At 44.8% G+C, this 18,787-nt stretch overlaps 1 protein-coding gene across 3 annotated transcripts in view; it reads right to left on the bottom strand.

Annotated features, from left to right (window-relative positions):
- The window catches only part of SNX29 (sorting nexin 29), a 301,418-nt gene that overhangs the window by 209,237 nt on the left and 73,394 nt on the right, over positions 1–18,787 (bottom strand). Inside the window, exon 15 of one of the 3 annotated variants that reach the window (XM_061599560.1) lies at positions 14,766–15,650. The exons of the other annotated variants lie outside the window; for them this stretch is intronic. Coding sequence (XP_061455544.1) covers positions 15,358–15,650 — 293 coding nt within the window. The 3' untranslated portion in view covers positions 14,766–15,357. Of the gene's footprint in view, positions 1–14,765; positions 15,651–18,787 lie in introns of those variants that run through there. 3 annotated transcript variants of the gene reach the window in all.

The following is an 18,787-nucleotide window of genomic DNA, read 5'->3' on the forward strand; positions in this document are numbered from 1 at the left end:
GACTGCTTTAACACTCAGTCCATCCTCCCAGAGAACTCTGGGTATTGTAGCTCTGTGAGGAGAATAAGGGGATTATTCAGGGGAAGCCATGACTGTTAAAGTTGTGTAATACTGTTTTAAATGTATACTGCAGATTGGGCCCAAGGCAGCCTTTCCCAACCAGTGTGCCTCCAGATGTTGTTGGACCACAACTCCCATCAGCCTCAGCCAGCATTGCCAATGGTCAGGAAGATGGCAGTTGTGGTCCAACAACATCTGGAGGCACACTGGTTGGGAAAGGCTGGCCTAAGGCAAAACAACCTCTGGATGCAACTCAGTGCTTTCTGCTCTGTGCTTGACAGGGAAGACTGGATAGGAATAAGTATTCTGGTCTCCAGCACTCTATCATATCTCTTGAAGGGTCTGAACACTAGCTAGAAGAGCCTCATCACCATGAAAACACGAGAAATAATTCCCCTTCCTTGGATTAATTAGACAAATACTAGCAATATTTATACTAGTGTCAAACTGCCTCCAAGCAAGGCTAGGTAACTTTTGCATTTCTGAAAATGTTGCTTTGTCTAACAGAAATTAAATGGCAACTTCATTTTACAAGGGTCAAAGCGAGCTCACATTGCAAAGAGGAATAATCAAAAGATTTCTGTCACAAAGAGGAATCACCTGCAGTTTACTAGGGTGTGGCACACTACTAACCTCCTCAGGAAATATACATATATATACATATATATATATATATATATATACACACATATATATACATACATACATACATACATACATACATATATATATATATGTCAGCTTCGCTAAAATGTTCTCTCTCTCAGTTAGGCAGAATCCAAGTGACGTTGAACAGGAATCTTATTTGACTAGAGATAGTCCTCAATTGCACTGCAGACAGAACACACAACATATCCAATTTGCACTTGGCGTGAACTACATTTAACCATCACTTGTCACAAATGCAGGCTGGAAAAGAACTTTCATCAACAACACAACATCAAGGCAAAGACGTTTATTCATAGCTAATTTAAAAATAATAAGACTACTGGACTGAAATATATCTCCCTTTCTGGAAACACTGGCTCAAGGTAAGAAGTGTACTTTAAAAATGGGGCTAAAGTGGGTTTGTCAAGCATTTAGACAGCTGGAGTAAACAGGTGGCCTGTCAGTGTTGCTACTCGGGCAGTCACACTGTTTGTGGAATTAGCTCGTGCTTGGCTCAAGGCTCTCCCCATTACACCGCCAACAGCCTTCTCAGCCCATGTTTGAGCTATCCCGGCAACCAAGAAATGAGCAATCGAGGCCAATTAGGAAATACCTGCATTGATGGCACCTCTCAAGTGCTGCGAGCAACAGCTCAAAGTGGGTCAAGCTTCAGCATCCTCACCCCCTTTGTAATAGCTGTCCCCACAGGCAGATTGTTGACTATTAGGCTGATATGGTAAGAACTCTTAGGTGAAGCAACACATAAATACTCCCAATTGCCCCTGAGCATCTGAATGCTGCATCTGGGCAACTAAAATATTGTATTAGCTTTCCTATCTATTTGCTTTTTTTAAATTTTATTTCACACATACAGAAAAAAAATACAATAAAATGAAATAAAATTTTAAAACTGCAAGCTACTTGTGTGAAAACAATTTCAAGACAGGATAAAACGAAACCTGCCTGCAAGGTCAAATCTGCAACTCCACAGTCATCGACCTAGAAAGGCAACAGATTCTCTGATAGCAAGGAATCATCTTGGGATGTGTGTCCTGTGATGGAGATGCAGGTTGGTGGCCGACCAGCAAGCCTCTGCTCATCAAAAAGTATTCACATTTTCAGGTATTGGTCACGTATCTCTGAAAACTATTGGGTAATTTCCAATGGTCTTTTTCTGATAGGGCATCTGTCGCTTTCAAATTATACCAGGAAGTTTTCTGGTCGTGCAGTTGGTGCTGTGCGTCTAGTCTCTATCTTACTCAAAGGTGTTACTCCCAATAAAATGTAAGCTTTCACCAAAGTACAGCACAGTCCAGGTCTAAGCTTGATGAAACGGTGATGCAAATCAACCACTTCAGAAAACTCCAAAGAGGAATTAACTTTGCTTGTATGGGGGGGGACACGCTTCCCTGAATACACTTAAATATACCTTCATCTCCCCCTGGTCACCATAGGAATTAGGCACACTTAGCTTCCACTGAATTAATTGCTCAACACCAAAAGGGATTTAAAAAAAAAACATTTGCAAAGAAGACAGGGATGTAAATTAGGAGTCTGATTTGTAAAGGGAAGAAGTTCAAGTCAGCTGGACTACACTGAGGATAACAGAAACAAAAGCATTAGAATGCAGTCCAAAAGCAGCAAAGGATTCGTTTTTCCCCATAAGGGAACCAAAAAGAATAAAAAATGTGTAAGATCTGCCAGCCAGTGCCAACTCAGATTGGCTGCGCTGACCCAGCAGCTGGAGATGTCCTAAGAGGAAGGAAATCAAAAACTCCTAAGGCAATCAGGTAGACTACTGATAATATGATTGGCATCAAGAAGGAAACAAAGCAAACATCACAGTGTACATTTTGATAAACTACTTTGGTCTCAATATTATGGAATTGTACACCATTATTTTGAAAAGAATAAGAGACGTACAGACTGTGCCATCCAAAGTTCAACAGCATGCAACAAATCTGATGCTTTAAAAAAACCTAATCCTCCTCTTCCTGCATTGCTGGAATTCCAGTACATTCCCATGCTAGTTTTGACCCATAAAGCCTTATGTGGCTCAGGACCCCAATACGTCTCTTGCTGTATGAACCAACCCAAACCCTGCAATCGTCATCTGAGGCCCTTCTTTGTGTGCCCCTTCCTCGGGAGGTATGGAAGGTGGCAACATGAGAACGGGGCTTTTCAGTGGTGTCCCCAGTCCCAGTCGTGGAATACTCTCCCCAGGGAGGCACACCTGGCACCATCTTTATCTGTCTTTAGGTGTCAGGCAAAGACATCTCTTTATCCAGGCTTTTGGCCCATAATGTATGGGTTTCTCATTTATTTTATTGGGGGAGAGACCTGTAGACCTGTCCTTTATTTGTATTTGGTCTGTTGTGTTTTTTTTAGGTTTTATTAATTGGTGGTGTTTGTTTTTAATTGGCTTTTAAGGTACAGATGTGTTTTTAGGTTATATTGATTGTTGTTAACTGGTTTTAATCTAGGTCACTTTGGGTCATTTTGGTGAGGAAAGCAATGAACAAATATAATAAATAAATAAAATTAAGAGACATACACAGAACAGATCACTTAATAATTAACCTGCCACTTGTATTATTGCTCAACTCTTCCTCCAAGAGCTAAAAGTACGGCAGCCCTCAGATTTAAAGAACATTGCGCTATCTGTGCTTAGCTTCTGGCATAAGGAAAAAGTTCAATTAAATCAATATATGGGATGCAGGAAGATTCTCCCACGATATTCATTTTACTCGCACACAAAAGGCAAACATCGCCTTCACTAGGAATTTTGCATGAGGCTGTGTAACAATCAGGGTAGAGACACTGTAGTCCAGATGTGGAGAAACCTTTGGCCCTCCAGATGTTGCTGACCTACAACTCCCATCATCCCTGGCCAGTGGCTGTGTTTGCTGGGGCTGATGGGAGTGATGACCAAAGGTTTCCCTCCGCTGCTGTAGTCAGTGCTATGAGCACATGGACACCCTTTGCATACAGCAGGTTTCTGGTACAGGTTCTGGCATCTCCATTTAAAAGAATGGCAGATAGCAGGTGATGGGGGAGGCTTCTCAGACCCCAGAGCTTGTTGGGAGAGTGTTGGGTTATATGGGCAGAAAGTCTGACTTCCTATCAGTGGAGCGAGGAATCTCTGTCTGGCCCCGGGACCCTCCTCAGGCTACAGCCATTCCCCAGACCACACCCCTTACCAGCCCTGCTTGAGGGCCACCTCAAGGGCTTTTGCCTGGTTGGACTGTACCCATGAACCGTAACAATGTGCCTTTCTTTCCTGGATAGGGGATGGAGAGACGCAAATACACAGAAGCCTCTGCTTTTTGCATGGCTAGAACGTGGCCTACCATACAAAGGTAAGAGGCAGATTTATTGCTCCACCCACCAGTGGCATGCAGGTCCCAGGAAGTCACCCATGAGGGACTGTGGCCCTTGGACTGAAAAAGGTCCCCCACTCCTCTGACATAAAATGGCTTCCCAACATTCTCCAGTAGACGTAGGTCCGTAAATGTGAATTAACTGGTGTAACATCAGCTAAAAGGTTTTCTTTTAAAAAAAACAACAGCTCAGATTCAGCTTTTGACACACGACTGGTAAAGCTGGTAAGAAGCAAAGAAGCCCTTCACTCTGGGCACTGCCACCATGCAGGCGCCACAGATGCACCAGCTGCCTCGTTTCTACATAATTATTGATTAAGGCAGCAGGTCCCCTCCCATTTGCCCCCAAGTTTGGGTGGCTGTTTCGTCTCCCGTGGTAAAAATATTGGGCGGTCTTCAATGAGCTCGTTCCATTGGCACAAGGACTTTGGCTGCGCAACAGAACTTCCCCTCCCTCTGCTCCCCCTAAACTGGTCTTGGGGTTCCCCCAGCCTTCCAGAGCAGATATGAGAAGGGGTTCTCCTGTGCAAACACAAATCCTTGCTAATGGCAACAGTGCACTGGAGACTCTGCAACAGCCACTTCCCTTCTAACGAGAGTGACTGCAGACCCCACCGCTCTCCAAAGCTCACGGTGGTGGCAGCGGCTTGGGAGAGGGCATTCCTCTCTGGCAAACCCTACGCTCTGGAATTCCCTCCCCATAGAGGTGTGTCTGGGACCTTCATTATATAGTTTTTGACAGATGTGGAAGACACACCTCTTTACCCTGGCCCCTTTAACACCTGTGTATTCGTGATGGTTATCTGTTTTAACTTGTTTTTAATGTTGTTTTTAAATTGTTGTAACCTGCCCTGGGACCTCATAGTGAAGGGCAACTATAAAACCAAATAACAATGAAGAATAATACTCAACTGACATCACTGTCATGATTGCATCAGATTGGTCTTGAAGCTCGTTTCTATGCTTCCGAATACCAGTTACTGTAAACCGCAAATGGGGAGAGTGCTCTTGCACTCAGGTCCTGCTCGTGGGCTTCCTGTAGCCATGTGGTTGGCCACTGTGAGAACAGGATCCTGGACTAGATGGGTCATTGGCCTGATCCAGCAGGCTCTATTGATTGCTTATATGAAACATTTTTACTATGGCTGCTGCAATATCTCCTAGTAGACCTATTTTCTATGCAGATGGATGGATTTGTTTGTTGGGGAGGGCCATTTAGCCATGTGAAGACCTATTTGCATTCTGAGAGGATACAGCCTGGATGCAGCTTTCACCACCTCAGTGAGATGTACCACAGCTACACTTGGATAGTCAGTGTGGTGTAGCAATTAGAGTGTTGGGCTAGGAACTGGGAGAGCTGGGTTCAAATCCCCACCTGGCCTCGAAGCTCACCTTGCGCCAGTTAGCATCTCTCAGCCTCACCTACCTCACTGATCCCTCAATCCAGCAGTAATCCAGACACAGAGCCAAAGGCTGCAGGGGTACCAGCCAAGGAGCCGGATTAAGGTCAAGGCTGTGAATCGACTGTTGGAGATCAGGGGACCACTGCAACTGGGACCCCCAGAAGAACTGTCTGGACCCTCATGGGCACCTTTCCCTGAGCCTGAAGAACAATATGCCTCCCACTGCTTTTCACCATTCCAGTGGCACATGGAGCACCCTAGGAGGAACACTATGGAATGGAGCAAGAGCGCCGGTCTTCTGGCCAGGGGATTGGTCCTTTAAGACTATGACATTCCCTATGAGGAGGAGGCAGCACCTAGAGGAGGTAGTCTGGAAATTTAGGCTTAAAAGGCCCCAGTCTACTCCCAATTCTGGTTGGAGCAAGTTTTTCCCTTGGAGCTATCCATGGTCCAGCAACTTCTGACCTGCCTTGTCGCTTTCTCTGTGGTATCTGATGTTGGACCTGAACTCAACATTCAATAGGGCTGATGTGAGAACAAAATGGGGAGAGGAAGAACAATGTATGCTACCTTGAGCTCCTTGAAAGAAAGATGGGATATCTATGTAAGAAAGAAATAGTCAAGAACTTCAGTAAAGAAAGTCTGGTGGCACCTACACCAAACAAATGTCACTGGAATATCCAAAAGTGTGTTCCTCAGTTTCCCAACCAAAAAATGGCATCAAGGATTAGTGTTCTATTTGGCTAATCACTGAGCCAATTTGAACTAGAGAAGATAATATTTGATTTGTTTTCTCTCCTTTCCCAGCAAATTAAAATATTTTTTTTTTGCCACAGAACATCTCTCTCCTAGTAATGTGAAAATCCAAATACCACTAATCTGATTTATTCTGAGCCTTGCAATCACATTAAATGCTAAAATGCACAATGTTCTGAGGTCTTTTTAACAGGCCTTTTCTTTGGATAACGCAAGAGGGTAAAGAAGATTACTCACCACTAACATATTAATTATGATGGAGCAGGACAGCAAATGAAAATTATGTGAAATAGTTCTAGCATCCCTGATGAATTCAGCTTTTGCCAGAATGTCAGGAAAATGGTTCCTGGCAAGCTTCCAAGTGTAAAAACATTGAATTCTATTGCCCCATCTGTCCATAACCGAGTTTCTTAAAAGACAAATTTAAGAACTAAATGAAATAAACAATAGGGTATTTTCAACATAAAGAATCTCATCCAGAACAATAAAATGAAAGGAAATTAGGGGGTCAGTTTTGCTTTACTCCATCGTTCCGCATCATTTGCAAAAAAAGAGACAGAGAAGGTTTTTAAAGACCCAACACGACAAGCATCTGGCACATCTGCATAAACTAAGGGCAAAATGACCCTGAAATTGGCCATGTTACATAATTACCCTTTTTGTTGGATGCAACGGTTTTTACACAGCTGAGAGGGGCCCAACTATACACGTTCTTTAGCCCTATGTTACAGAGAATTTCTTGAGAGAATGGGAAAAAACTGCTTTAACCTAGTATTTTGCTCCTGACTGCAGCTAGTTCTGAGTGAGTGAGTGAGTGAGTGTGTGTGTGTGTGTGTGTGTGTGTGAGAGAGAGAGAGAGAGAGAGAGAGAGAGAGAGAGAGAGAGAGAGAGAAGAATGACTGCTCATGCTTGCTTCTGCAAAGTAGGGTAGAATATTTATTATTTCAACTTGAATGCCACTTTCCCACATAATGGGTACAGATAATTAATGAACTAAAGATGCATCAAGCAGGTACTGAAATAAAGGTACTCAATGCAGTATTCAAAAAATAGGCACCATATCACCTTCTAAAACCATGTGGTTCTTTTAATATTTATAAGAAGCCTAGGATGTTTGTAATTGTACCCAAATAATTTTTAAAAAAACAAACAACTACGCACAGCTTATGTTTTAAGCTGGGCTGATGCTTCACGGTGCTGAAAAGGGTGTAAACGATAACATTCTTCTACTTGGAAACAGCCACATATTTTGTCACAATATATAAAGGCTTTCTTGGAGTCCCCAACCCAAATTAAATGCTAGAACTTGCAAATGGACAGTTTGTATAGGACGATAGGCAGCTGTCTCGGGGATATGTAGCTAAGTCAATGACAACGGCCTATAGTATGAAGCATTGGAATTTTTTACAGAACTCTCTACGCCAGCATTCTCTGTGACTTACCCCACCCCGCCCCCACCTCGGGGCCAAGTGGCAAAGGGCAGGGGCTGGCCTTATCTCTCGTGCCCTTCTTTCTGCTTTCTAACACATATACACATCTCCTTTAGAATTCCCTTCCCTTAAAGATTAGACATGTGCCGTCTTTTATTTTTTTCGATGCCTACTGAAGATCTTCCTCTTACAACAGGCCTTTTAAAGTAGAGATCTTTCCGAGTCTGCATCTCCTTTGGAATTCTTTTTATTGCTCATTGCTTGCCACCCTGGGCTCCTTTGGGAGGGAAAAAAATGGACTGCCTTCAAGTCGATCCTGACTTATGGCGACCCTATGAAGAGGGTTTTCATGGTAAGTGGTATTCAGAGGGGGTTTACCATTGCCTCCCTCTGAGGCTGAGAGGCAGTGACTGGCCCAAGGTCACCCAGTGAGCTTCATGGCTATGTGGGGATTCGAACCCTGGTCTCCCAGGTCGTAGTCCAACACTCTAACCACTACGCCACACTGGCTCTCACTTTGGGGAGGAAGAGGCACACGCGCACACACCTCCTGGATTGCTGCAAAGCAAGGCTTTTAAGCCAGCACTCCCTATCCAACAAAAATCGCCATCCCCATGCTGTTTAGCCAACCAGCTGGGTAGCAAGGAAAAGCTATTGGCAGGTTGTGCTTGACAGCAGCTAGGCTTTTTCTCTGCACAGAAGCCCTCTATGTATGAAGTACATGGATGTTGCAAGCAAGTCTGCCTATTGATCGATTGATCGGTTGGTCGGTTGGTTTATATCCCACTCTTCCCCCCAGCAGGAGTGCAGGGCACCAAGTCTAGGTGGGCTAACAAACCTAGAGTCCGGGGAGGCTGAAATAGCTATACAAAGACAAACGAAGCATGCGGCATTTGTCTAAGTGCAATATGTGGTTCTGGGGTAGCATCAGAATGTGACAGTCTGGGGGTTGGCAACAGAGGAGGCCCAAGGAAAATAAAGGTGTCCAGTTTCAGAGTCAGAGAGCTAGAGGCCTCTGCCGTTCCAGCAACTGAGAGGCTCACAGTAAGGGCTGATACAAACTGCCCCCCCAGGTCATGTGTAATCCCAGCTGCTGGTGTTTTAAGGGTATTAGTAGAGCCCTTCCTCTCAAGGAGTACCCTTACTCGCAAGGTGTCCTTTGTCCCTGAGTGACACAGAGACTTTAGGCCCTCAGGCGCACACCATGGCTCCATCTGCGCTATACATTTAAAACATGATCATGCCACTTTAAACAGTCATGGTTTCCCCCCCAAAGAATCCTAGGAACTGTAGTTTGTTATGGGTGCTGAGAGTTGCTAGGAGACCCCCTATTTCCCCGTCACAGAGCTACAATTTCCAGAGTGGTTTAACAGTCAATCCCTCTTCCAAGAGAACTCTGGGGATCGTAGCTCTCTGAAGGAAATAGGGGGTCTCCCATTACACTTTGGGGGAAGTCGTGACTGTTTAAAGTGGTATGATACTGCTTTAAATGTACAGCGCAGATGTCATGAGCCTGCAGCCCAGGCTTTGATCTTTAGACACCTGCACTCCTTGCTCCTTTGCTGGAGCTCTCCAACATCCTTCAGCTTCTGACCTTTTCTCGCTCCCTTCTCCATGGGATCCAGCAGACCCACACTAGATCCTAAAGACCACCGTTTTTTTGGCTTGGCCAGCAAGACCGGTCACAACTTGGGGACTCTTGTTTTACCCTTTTGCAGCAGCAGCCAAAAAAACAAGTATGCAGATCTGTAGTAATGCAGCTCTTCCCTTACATAAACCAGCCTGAAAGAAAACATATTTGAATCGTATGTATTATAAAACATATGCAGCTCAAATTTATTCTTAGTATCAGTGATGGAAATGTAACCCACAGCTGATGAAAAACAACCAGAAGGTATGGCGCAGAACCATTCATTTTTAGAAACTTTGCTATCATTCTACCACCACCCCCTTTTTCTTGTACAAAACCTGACCATCCTACTCAGTTTCTATTCTTATCACTCTTTCATTTACATAATTGTAACACAGATGAATATAGCTAGCTAAGGTGCTCTTCTCCTCTCCCCCCCCCCAATAATTACGCTAGTCACAAAAACCATCAGTAGCTAATGACGGATTATTTTTTCATATTTGTAAGCAGCTTAAAAAGATCATTTTCATGAATATTTTAAATACAAATCAGTAAACTGAAAACAATCAAATGTAATGCTTCAGAACGTTTCTTTAGTGAAGAACTTAGTCAAAATCATAACGGCACAGAAGAATCAAGTCATGTAAGGTAATGTCTTGACCAGGGTTAGCCCTTGTGGTGCCTTCCAGTTGTTGTTGGACTACAGTTCCCATCATCCCTGACCAGTGGCCATGCTGGCAGGGCATGATGGGAGCTGTAATCCACCAACATCTGGAGGGCACCAAGTTGTATACCAGTGTTCTTGACTTACACTCTTCAGTAAAGTATTTACCTTCTATATATTTTTATATTTATTTTATTAACTTTATTTATACCTCGCTGTTTTTCCAAATTGGAACTCACGACGGCTTCCAGATAAAAAACAGATACAATTAAAACCTACCAAAGTTAAAAGCATATAATACATAAGTAAATAAATATAGACAGATATAATTAAAAAATGAACTCTAATTTAAAATAGCATTAAACTGTTTCTGATATTAAAAACTATACTCATAAAATCAGAATAATTAAAAAATAAACAAGCAAGAGCAATATGACCTCCTTTTGGGCTTATCCTTAGCCGCCTTCGGAATCAAAGGCTTGCTGTAATAAGAAAGTTTTTACCTGTCGGCGAAAGGACTGCAGGGAAGAGGCCATTCTTATCTCCTTAGGGAGGGAATTCCAAAGCCTAGGGGCAGCCACCGAGAAGGCCGTATCTCGTATCCTCACCAGTTGTACTTGTGCGGATGAAGGTATTGAAAGAAGGGCCTCTCCTGAAGATCTCAGGGCCCGGGCAGGCACACAGAGGGTGATGCGGTCTGACAAATAGCCTGGACCCAAGCCGTGTAGGGCTTTATAGGTCAACACCAGCACTTTGAATTGTGTCCGGAAACAAACTGGCAGCCAGTGGAGCTTTTTTAGCAGGGGAGTTGTATGGTCCCTGTAATCAGCCCCAGTCAGCATTCTGGCTGCAGCACGTTGTACCAGCTGAAGTTTCCGAGCAGTCTTCAGAGGCAGCCCCATGTAGAGCGCGTTACAGTAATCTAAACGGGATGTGACTAAGGCATGTGTCACTGTGGCCAGATCGGACGGGTCAAGGAACGGGCGCAGTTGGCGCACTAATCTCAAATGTGCAAAAGCCCTCCTGGCCACTGCAGAAACCTGGGAATCCAAATTTAAAGCTGAGTCCAGGAGGACACCCAAACTGCGAACCTGTGTCTTCAGGGGGAGTATAACCCCATCCAGCACAGGCTGTATCCCTATTCCCTGATCTGCCTTACGACTGACCAGGAGCACCTCTGTCTTGTCTGGATTAAGCCTCAATTTGTTCATCCTCATCCAATCCACAACTGATGTCAGACACCAGTTTAAAACTAAGACAGCTTCCTTGGAAGAAGGTGGAAAGGAGAAATAGAGTTGGGTGTCATCAGCATACTGGTGGCACCGAACTCCAAATGCCTGAACAACCTCTCCCAGCAGTTTCATGTAGATGTTAAATAACATAGGGGACAAAAATGAACCCTGAGGGACTCCACAGGCCAATGGCCAAGGAGTCGAACAGGAGTCCCCCAGTACCACCTTCTGGGTTTGCCCCTCCAGGAATGACCGGAGCCACTGCAAAACAGTGCCCCCAAGTCCCATCCCAGCTAGGCGGTCCAGGAGGATACCATGGTCGATGGTATCGAAAGCCGCTGAGTGGTCCAGCAGAACCAACAGGGACACACTCCCCCTGTCCAGTTCTCTGCGTAGGTCATCCACCAAGGCGACCAAAGCCGTCTCCGCCCCATACCCAGGCCTGAAACCAGATTGAAATAGATCTAGATACTCTGTTTCATCTAGGAATCTCTGGAGTTGGGAGGCCACCACACGCTCTATTACCTTACCCAAGAATGGAATATTGGACACTGGCCAGTAGTTATCCATGTTTAAGGGGTCCAGGGAAGGTTTTTTTGATAAAGGTCTCACAACTGCCTCCTTTAGGCTCCTTGGAATTCTGCCTTGTTGTAAGGAGGCGTTGACCACTTCTTTCACCCACTCAGCCAGTCCCTCTCTGGCCTTTTTTATAAGCCAGGAAGGGCAAGGGTCCAGTAGACATGTGGTGGCTCTCACCTCTCCAAGGATCCTGTCCACATCCTCAGGCTGCACAAATTGAAAAGAATCCATCAATATTGGACAGGCAGGCACCAAAATTACATCCCCTGAGACTGTATCAATCCTAGCGTCTAAGTCGGAGCGAATCTGAGCGACTTTACCCGCAAAATGTCGTGCAAACTCTTGACAGCGGGTTGTTGAGTGGTGTATATTATCCTCTCGGTGGTCCGAATGTAAAAGACCCCTAACCACTCGAAACAGCTCTGCTGAACAACTCCCCGCAGATGCAATGGCAGCAGAGAAAAAAGATTTCTTTGCTGTCCGTACTGCCACGGAGTATGCCTTCAAATAGGCTCTAGCCCGTGTTCGGTCATACTCGCTCCGAGTCTTCCGCCAGCGTTGCGCTAGTCTCCGTCTTATTTGCTTCATCACCGCCAGCTCCTTGGTGAACCAAGGGGCAGGTTTGGCTCCACTACGTGAGAGGAGACGCTCAGGAGCGATCGTGTCCACCACTCTGGCCATTTCCTCATTCCAGAGGTCAACCAGGGCTTCGACAGGATCGCCTGCCAAGGTGGCAGGAAAATCCCCAAGAGTCCTCAGGAACCTATCTGGGTCCATCAGGCTCCTGGGGCGGACCATCCTAATCGGTCCCCCACCCTTGCAGAGGTTCTGAGTCCCAGTGAGTCTAAACCCAACCAGGTAGCGATCTGTCCATGACAAGGGAGCCAAAAAAAGATCCTCCACACCAAGATCACCTTCATCCTTCTCCACACAGAAAACAAGATCCAAAGTGTGACCAGCAGCATGAGTGGGGCCAGTTACTACTTGGGACAGACCCATGGTTGTCATGGAGGCCATGAAGTCCTGAGCCACTCCTGACAGGGCGGCCTCGGCATGAATGTTGAAATCCCCCAGCACCACAAGCCGCGGGGACTCCAACAACAACCCCGAGACCACCCCGGTTAGCTCAGGAAGGGAGACTGTTGAGCAGCGGGGTGGGCAGTACACCAACAGAATCCCTATTCTGTCCCGGCCGCTCAGCTTCAAATACACACACTCGCATCCAGAGCACTGCGGGACAGGGCACCTGGTCAGGGAGATGGTATCTCGGTAGATCACTGCGACTCCTCCTCCCTGCCTTCCAGGTCTAGCCTGCTGCTGCACCGAGAAACCTGATGGGCAGAGCTGAGAGAGATTAACCCCCCCCCAGCTTCATCCAACCAGGTCTCAGGAATACAGGCCAGGTCGGCGTGCTCATCCAGGATCAAGTCCTGAATGGCTGTTGTTTTACCAGTCACCGACCTGGCATTTATGAACAGCAATTTCAACCCAGGGGGACTGACACCGTGGCTATCCAGGTTATTTGAATGGGGAGACAGCTTGGGGGCAACCAACGTCCTGCTGCATATCCCTCTCACCCGATAACATCGCTGTCCCCCCATACCGTATCTCCCTTTGCCCTCTATGGTACTAATGGGAGCCACCTGGATCCCCCTCCCTGACCTACTATGAGGGGAACACATCCTGCCGTTGTAAGAAATCCGAGAGCCTTCAAATAGGTCATCTTTGGACCAAGGCTCTGGAAAAGGGGTACTATCCTGAACCTTTCTAAGGGCAGGGTCAAAGTCAGAAATTTTGTTTGCCCAGCCGGCAGCATTTCCAGACTGCACAGTTGCTTGATCAGGCCTCTCAAGAAAATTCAGTCAAAAAGAATAGGAGGGGGAGCTAGCTGGACTTGTACTTTCCGAATTTGCCCTCTCATAAGAGAGAGCATTTGAATCACAGAGCTCTCCTACAGAATGCTCATAATTCCCTCCGCATTGGGGGACATATTGACTATTGGGGTTATTGCAAGCTTCAAGAGACATAATATCTTCCTCTATTAGCTCGATCACTTCCATGCTTGGACTCCATCTGCTCACATTAGAAGAGATCCATTCAGGAGCTTTATTTAGGGATTCCTTCGTTGTAAAACAAGCATCACACGTCCCATGTTCCTCCGTCTCTAGTTTTCTCATCTCTACCCAAGACAGTGAAGGTTTACTTATAAGGGGGTTATTGTTGCCAGGGGGAAGTGTTCGGGGACTCAAAGGGTAAATACCCCTCCGGGTATCTTCAACAGGATTAATTTCCACTATACGCGAGGAGATCTCAGGCATTGGAGCCTTCAGAGGAAGGGCCTTGGAGGGTGAGGGGAGGTTTTCTGAGTAAACAATTGATATCTCCTTCTGGTGCCTGTCACTTCCCCGATGTAGGGTTAATAAGTGATCTTTCAGAGTCTCCAACTTTATTATTATATCCTCCTGTGCCTCAGATGACAGCTCCCCGAATAATTGAATCAGCCAACGCTCTTCACTATCAAAGGTGGTTGTTTCATTAGGGAGGGAATGAGCATGTGATACATCTCCCTTATCGACCATCTTCTGATGTGAAGGAGCACCTTGCACCTTGTGCTGTCTTAGGGTTTTTTTGGCACTATTAAAAAATAGATGGTTCAAACCCCTACAAAATTCATTCCCCACGTTACTGGCCATGAGATTTCGCCGAGTAGTCAGGAGGGGTACTGGGGGTGCTACGTTTTCAAAAACTCTTTGCACAAAAACATCATGTTTACATAGTTCCTTTCTGTAAGCAAGTAATAAGGAAGCCCGATTCGGGTCATTAAAAGTAATCATTGCAATCCTAAAAATGATTAACATATTGCACTGAGAATGAGCTGCACTGAATTCCAAGTAAAACATTTTCATTTATTGTAAATTTATCTTCTTACATTTATATTCCACCTTTCTTCCATCATGGAACCCAGTGTGGTCTCCCCTCCAGGTACTGACCAGATTCAGAACTGTTTAACTTCAGTAAGGTGATAGGCTCATGTGTCTCCAGACATGTTTAGGAGCAAGATTATCTATGTGGGCTATTTTCTCTACCCAAAGAGAGGAACGAATAGCTGCCAAGATACCAGTGTTTAAGGGGCTTCACTTCAGATATTGCATTACAATGGCCCAAATCCAGAGGAAGTTACCCATGCTCAAGCCCCACTAAATCAGGACAAGTGAGTTGTGATTAATGTATGTCCCATTAATTTCAATGGGGAATAAGCTGTAAGCACAGCTAATTTGCAAGAGGGGCAAGGCTATATACATCCAGACGGCATAACTCTTACGTTGCTTCAGCAACAATCAGACTGAGAGTGAGCCCTATAAAGTAAGAGCAGATGCAATCCAATTGCTAGCCCTACCTTCACTAGAAGATGACTTTTTATTTATTTTATTTTATTTATTAAACTTGTATACCGCCCCATAGCCAAAGCTCTCTGGGCGGCTTACAATAACTAAAAACAAATACAATTTAAAATACATCTTTTAAAAAACAATTCAAAACACAATTCAAAAATTTAAAACAATATAGAACACATGCTAAAATGCCTGGGAGAAGAGGAAAGTCTTGACGTGGCGCCGTAAAGTCAACAGTGTTGGCGCCAGGCACACCTCATCATAAAAATCATTCCATAATTTGGGGGCCACCATTGAGAAGGCCCTCTCCCTTGTTGCCACCCTCCGATCTTCCCTCGGAGCAGGCACCCGGAGGAGGGCCTTTGATCTTGAACATAGTGTACGGGTGGGTTCATATCGGGAGAGTCGTTCCATCAGGTATTGTGGTCCCAAGCCATGTAAGGCTTTATAGGTCAATACCAGCACCTTGAATCGAGCTCGGAAACATAAAGTTAAATATAGTTAAAGGGGCCCGTTTACCTAACCTTCACTGCCAAGTTTCAGATCAGTCTGTTGAACCATTTGCTAAGCATAAGCAGTAAAATCTACTCGTTACCCCTCAATTTCTCATTATAATGGCAAGATGCAATTCAGTCGATATCATAATACCATTATACAAATCTATGGTGCAACCGCATTTGGGATACTGTGTACAGTTCTGGTCATCTCACATCAAAAAAGATATTGTAGAGTTTGGAAAAGGTTCAGAAAATGGAAGCCAAAATAATCAAGGGGTTGTAGTAACTCCACTATGAGGAAAGGTTGCAGCATTAGGGGAGCTTTAGCTTAGGAAAAAAGTAAAGAAGTGACACGACAGAAGCATATAAAATTATGATGCCATGGAGAAAGTGAGCAGAGAAATTCTTTCTTCCTCTCTCATAACATCAATGAAGCTGAATCTTGGAAGATTCAGGCCAGTACAACTATGGGATTTGCTCCCATAAGAGGCAGTGATGGCCACCAACTTAGATGGCTTTTTAAAAAAGGATTAGACAAATAAATGAAGGACAAGGACAATTATTAGTCATGATGGCTATGCTCTGCATCTTTACAGTCAGAGGCATCATGCTTCTGAATACAAGTTGCTGGAAAGTGCAGAAGGGGAGAGTGCTTTTCTGCTCAGGTCCTGCCTGGGGGCTTCCCATAGGCATCTGGTTGGCCACTGTGAAAACAGGAAGCTGGGATAGATAGGCCTCATCCAGGCTGATCAGGAGTTTCTTTGCTGACTAACCCTTAACACAGGGCTACAACTCTGGCCCTATAATAATAAATTGTATGAGAGGCTAATGATGGCAATACATAAACTACATAAATACATCAAGCCAGATGGTTCGAGTCCCATCTGGGGTGCCCTCTATGGAATCTGCTGCCAGAGGTGTTCAATGAATGTGATTCGAAAGAGTACTTCACTTTTAAATGCAAGTGATCCATCATCTGTTCCATGGGAAAGATTTCAGGAGAGAGATGAAGGAAGGTGAAGATCACCTCAGGGCCTGCTCCAGCTAGACGATCTCCTCCCCACCCACCACCACAGGGTGATCTACCATCAGCCATCATGCAGGGAAAATCCTGATGTGTTTTGGGTATGTTAATATTTATATTGTATTTTTAAAAATATGCAACTGAATATTACTTGTAAGCTACCTTGGTAGGATTTATATCCTGAAAGGTGAGATATAAGCAAATATAATAAACAAACTACTGAAAGATTTTATTCTCTAACCTTTAAATTTTCAATGAAAAAGAAAGATGATATTTGAATAATATGAATTTGTTGTCGGAAGTTTTTGTGGGGCTGTGGGTATATATAAGTGCATTTAACAAAAGAACACCCATGGATACAAGTTGATGTCAACTTATTTCTCATTAAGAATCAGGCTGTGATACCTGCCATGAAGAAACACATAGCTACATTGATTTAAATTGTTTTATGAACAGGAATTAACTTCTTTAACTCCTCCAGGAGCTTCAGAAAAGTCTCACAATATAAGCGCTCAAGCTGTGAACGCAAATGGAAAACTGATTTCTGCAGTTTAAAGTACCTAAAGAATACTAAAAGGCTTCTTACTGCCTGTCAAGAAATTTAATTTTCTCCAATAAAAAATGCCATTTTTTAAAAAAGCACTACATCTCTCATCCCAGTCAGTCATTCTATACAGCAAAAGAAACAAGCCCTTAGTTCCACCCAATTTACTTCTAGAATAATAATTAAAAAAACCTGGAGGAGGAGGAGGAAGAACAAGTTTTATTCAACATGGAAACGTGTACGGGGAACGAAGCTCATTCAGCCGAGACCCAAGTCCTAACTAACTTGCCCCACTGAAATCAATGGGATCTAACAATCAACAAACTGAGCTTGGTTCCAACCTGACGTTCTGAAAGTATGCTATACTGTTTTACACAGATAATTGAGCTAGTAATGGCTACTAGCCACAATGGCTTTAAACTACTTTGTTGGAAACAGTGGCTGTTGGAAATCACAACTGGGGAGAGTGCTGTTGCACTCAGGTCCTACTTGCGAGCTTCCCAAAGGCATCTTCCATATCCTTCAAGATCAACCTGCCCATGCTCAAAGATCAGCAGATGAGGTCCTTCCTGGTGGTCTCTCCTCAGTATGAGGTATACATTATGGGGGGCCAGAAAAGGGCCTTTCCAGTGGTGGCACTTCGTCTTTATTTAAGATTTATATTACCACTTATTCACTTTTCTAACCAGTGCACATAATACAGCTCCTCCATCCAGAGGTTGAAAGCCTTCCAGGTGAGAACACATTTGCGGCAGGGCAGGAAGACAGGCAAGAGGCCACTTCCAGTGCCTGCATGCACATGTGCCTGCACTTGGGAGGGGCAGGCAGAGGATATATGAGGCCAGAGCTTGGAAAAGTTACTTTTTTGAACTACAACTCCCATCAGCCCCAGCCAACATGGCCACTGGATTGGGCTGATGGGAGTTGTAGTTCAAAAAAGTAACTTTTCCAAGCTCTGATGAGGCCTTTACACCTGGCCCTCTCCTTCCTTAGCAAAAATGTGGCACCCAGTCCACCCTCCCCATTTGCAGTGTGGGATTAGTTGGTCACCTTAGATGGTACCGAGTAGGTGTTTTTTCTTCTTACCTGTGATTGGTTTTGTGGGTGAGCATTGTTTCGCCTACTCCACGCTGTTCCAGTTGGAGGTGCAGTTAGTGGTGGGTGCTGGATGATTAGTTTAATTGGTTTTAGTCACTTGGCAGGTGTGTGCAGGAAAGGGAGGAGGGGGAAAGGAATGGTGAGCACCCTGAGGCACTTTGAGGTGAATAGTGATTCCAGAGATGTGGTCTCGGGACTGTGAGGTCTTGTTGCTGGGGTATGAATCACTACTGGGGTTAACTTGTGTCACTCACTTGAGGTTTTGAGGCTTTGAAGGCACATGAATCAGGTAGACCTCCCTCCTCACCACGAGGGGTGTGGCAGGGGGAAAAAACAGGATGTAAGCCTAGCTTGATTCCCTGCGGAGTACCCTCACCCAGTAAGAACAGGCTCAGAAGCCTGACTGAGAGTTATAGTTTCCCACACATTGTCTCACTTTCCTATGCCATT

This window comes from Rhineura floridana, chromosome 17, assembly GCF_030035675.1.
Source record: "Rhineura floridana isolate rRhiFlo1 chromosome 17, rRhiFlo1.hap2, whole genome shotgun sequence".
NCBI classification, from domain to species: Eukaryota; Metazoa; Chordata; class Lepidosauria; order Squamata; family Rhineuridae; genus Rhineura; species Rhineura floridana.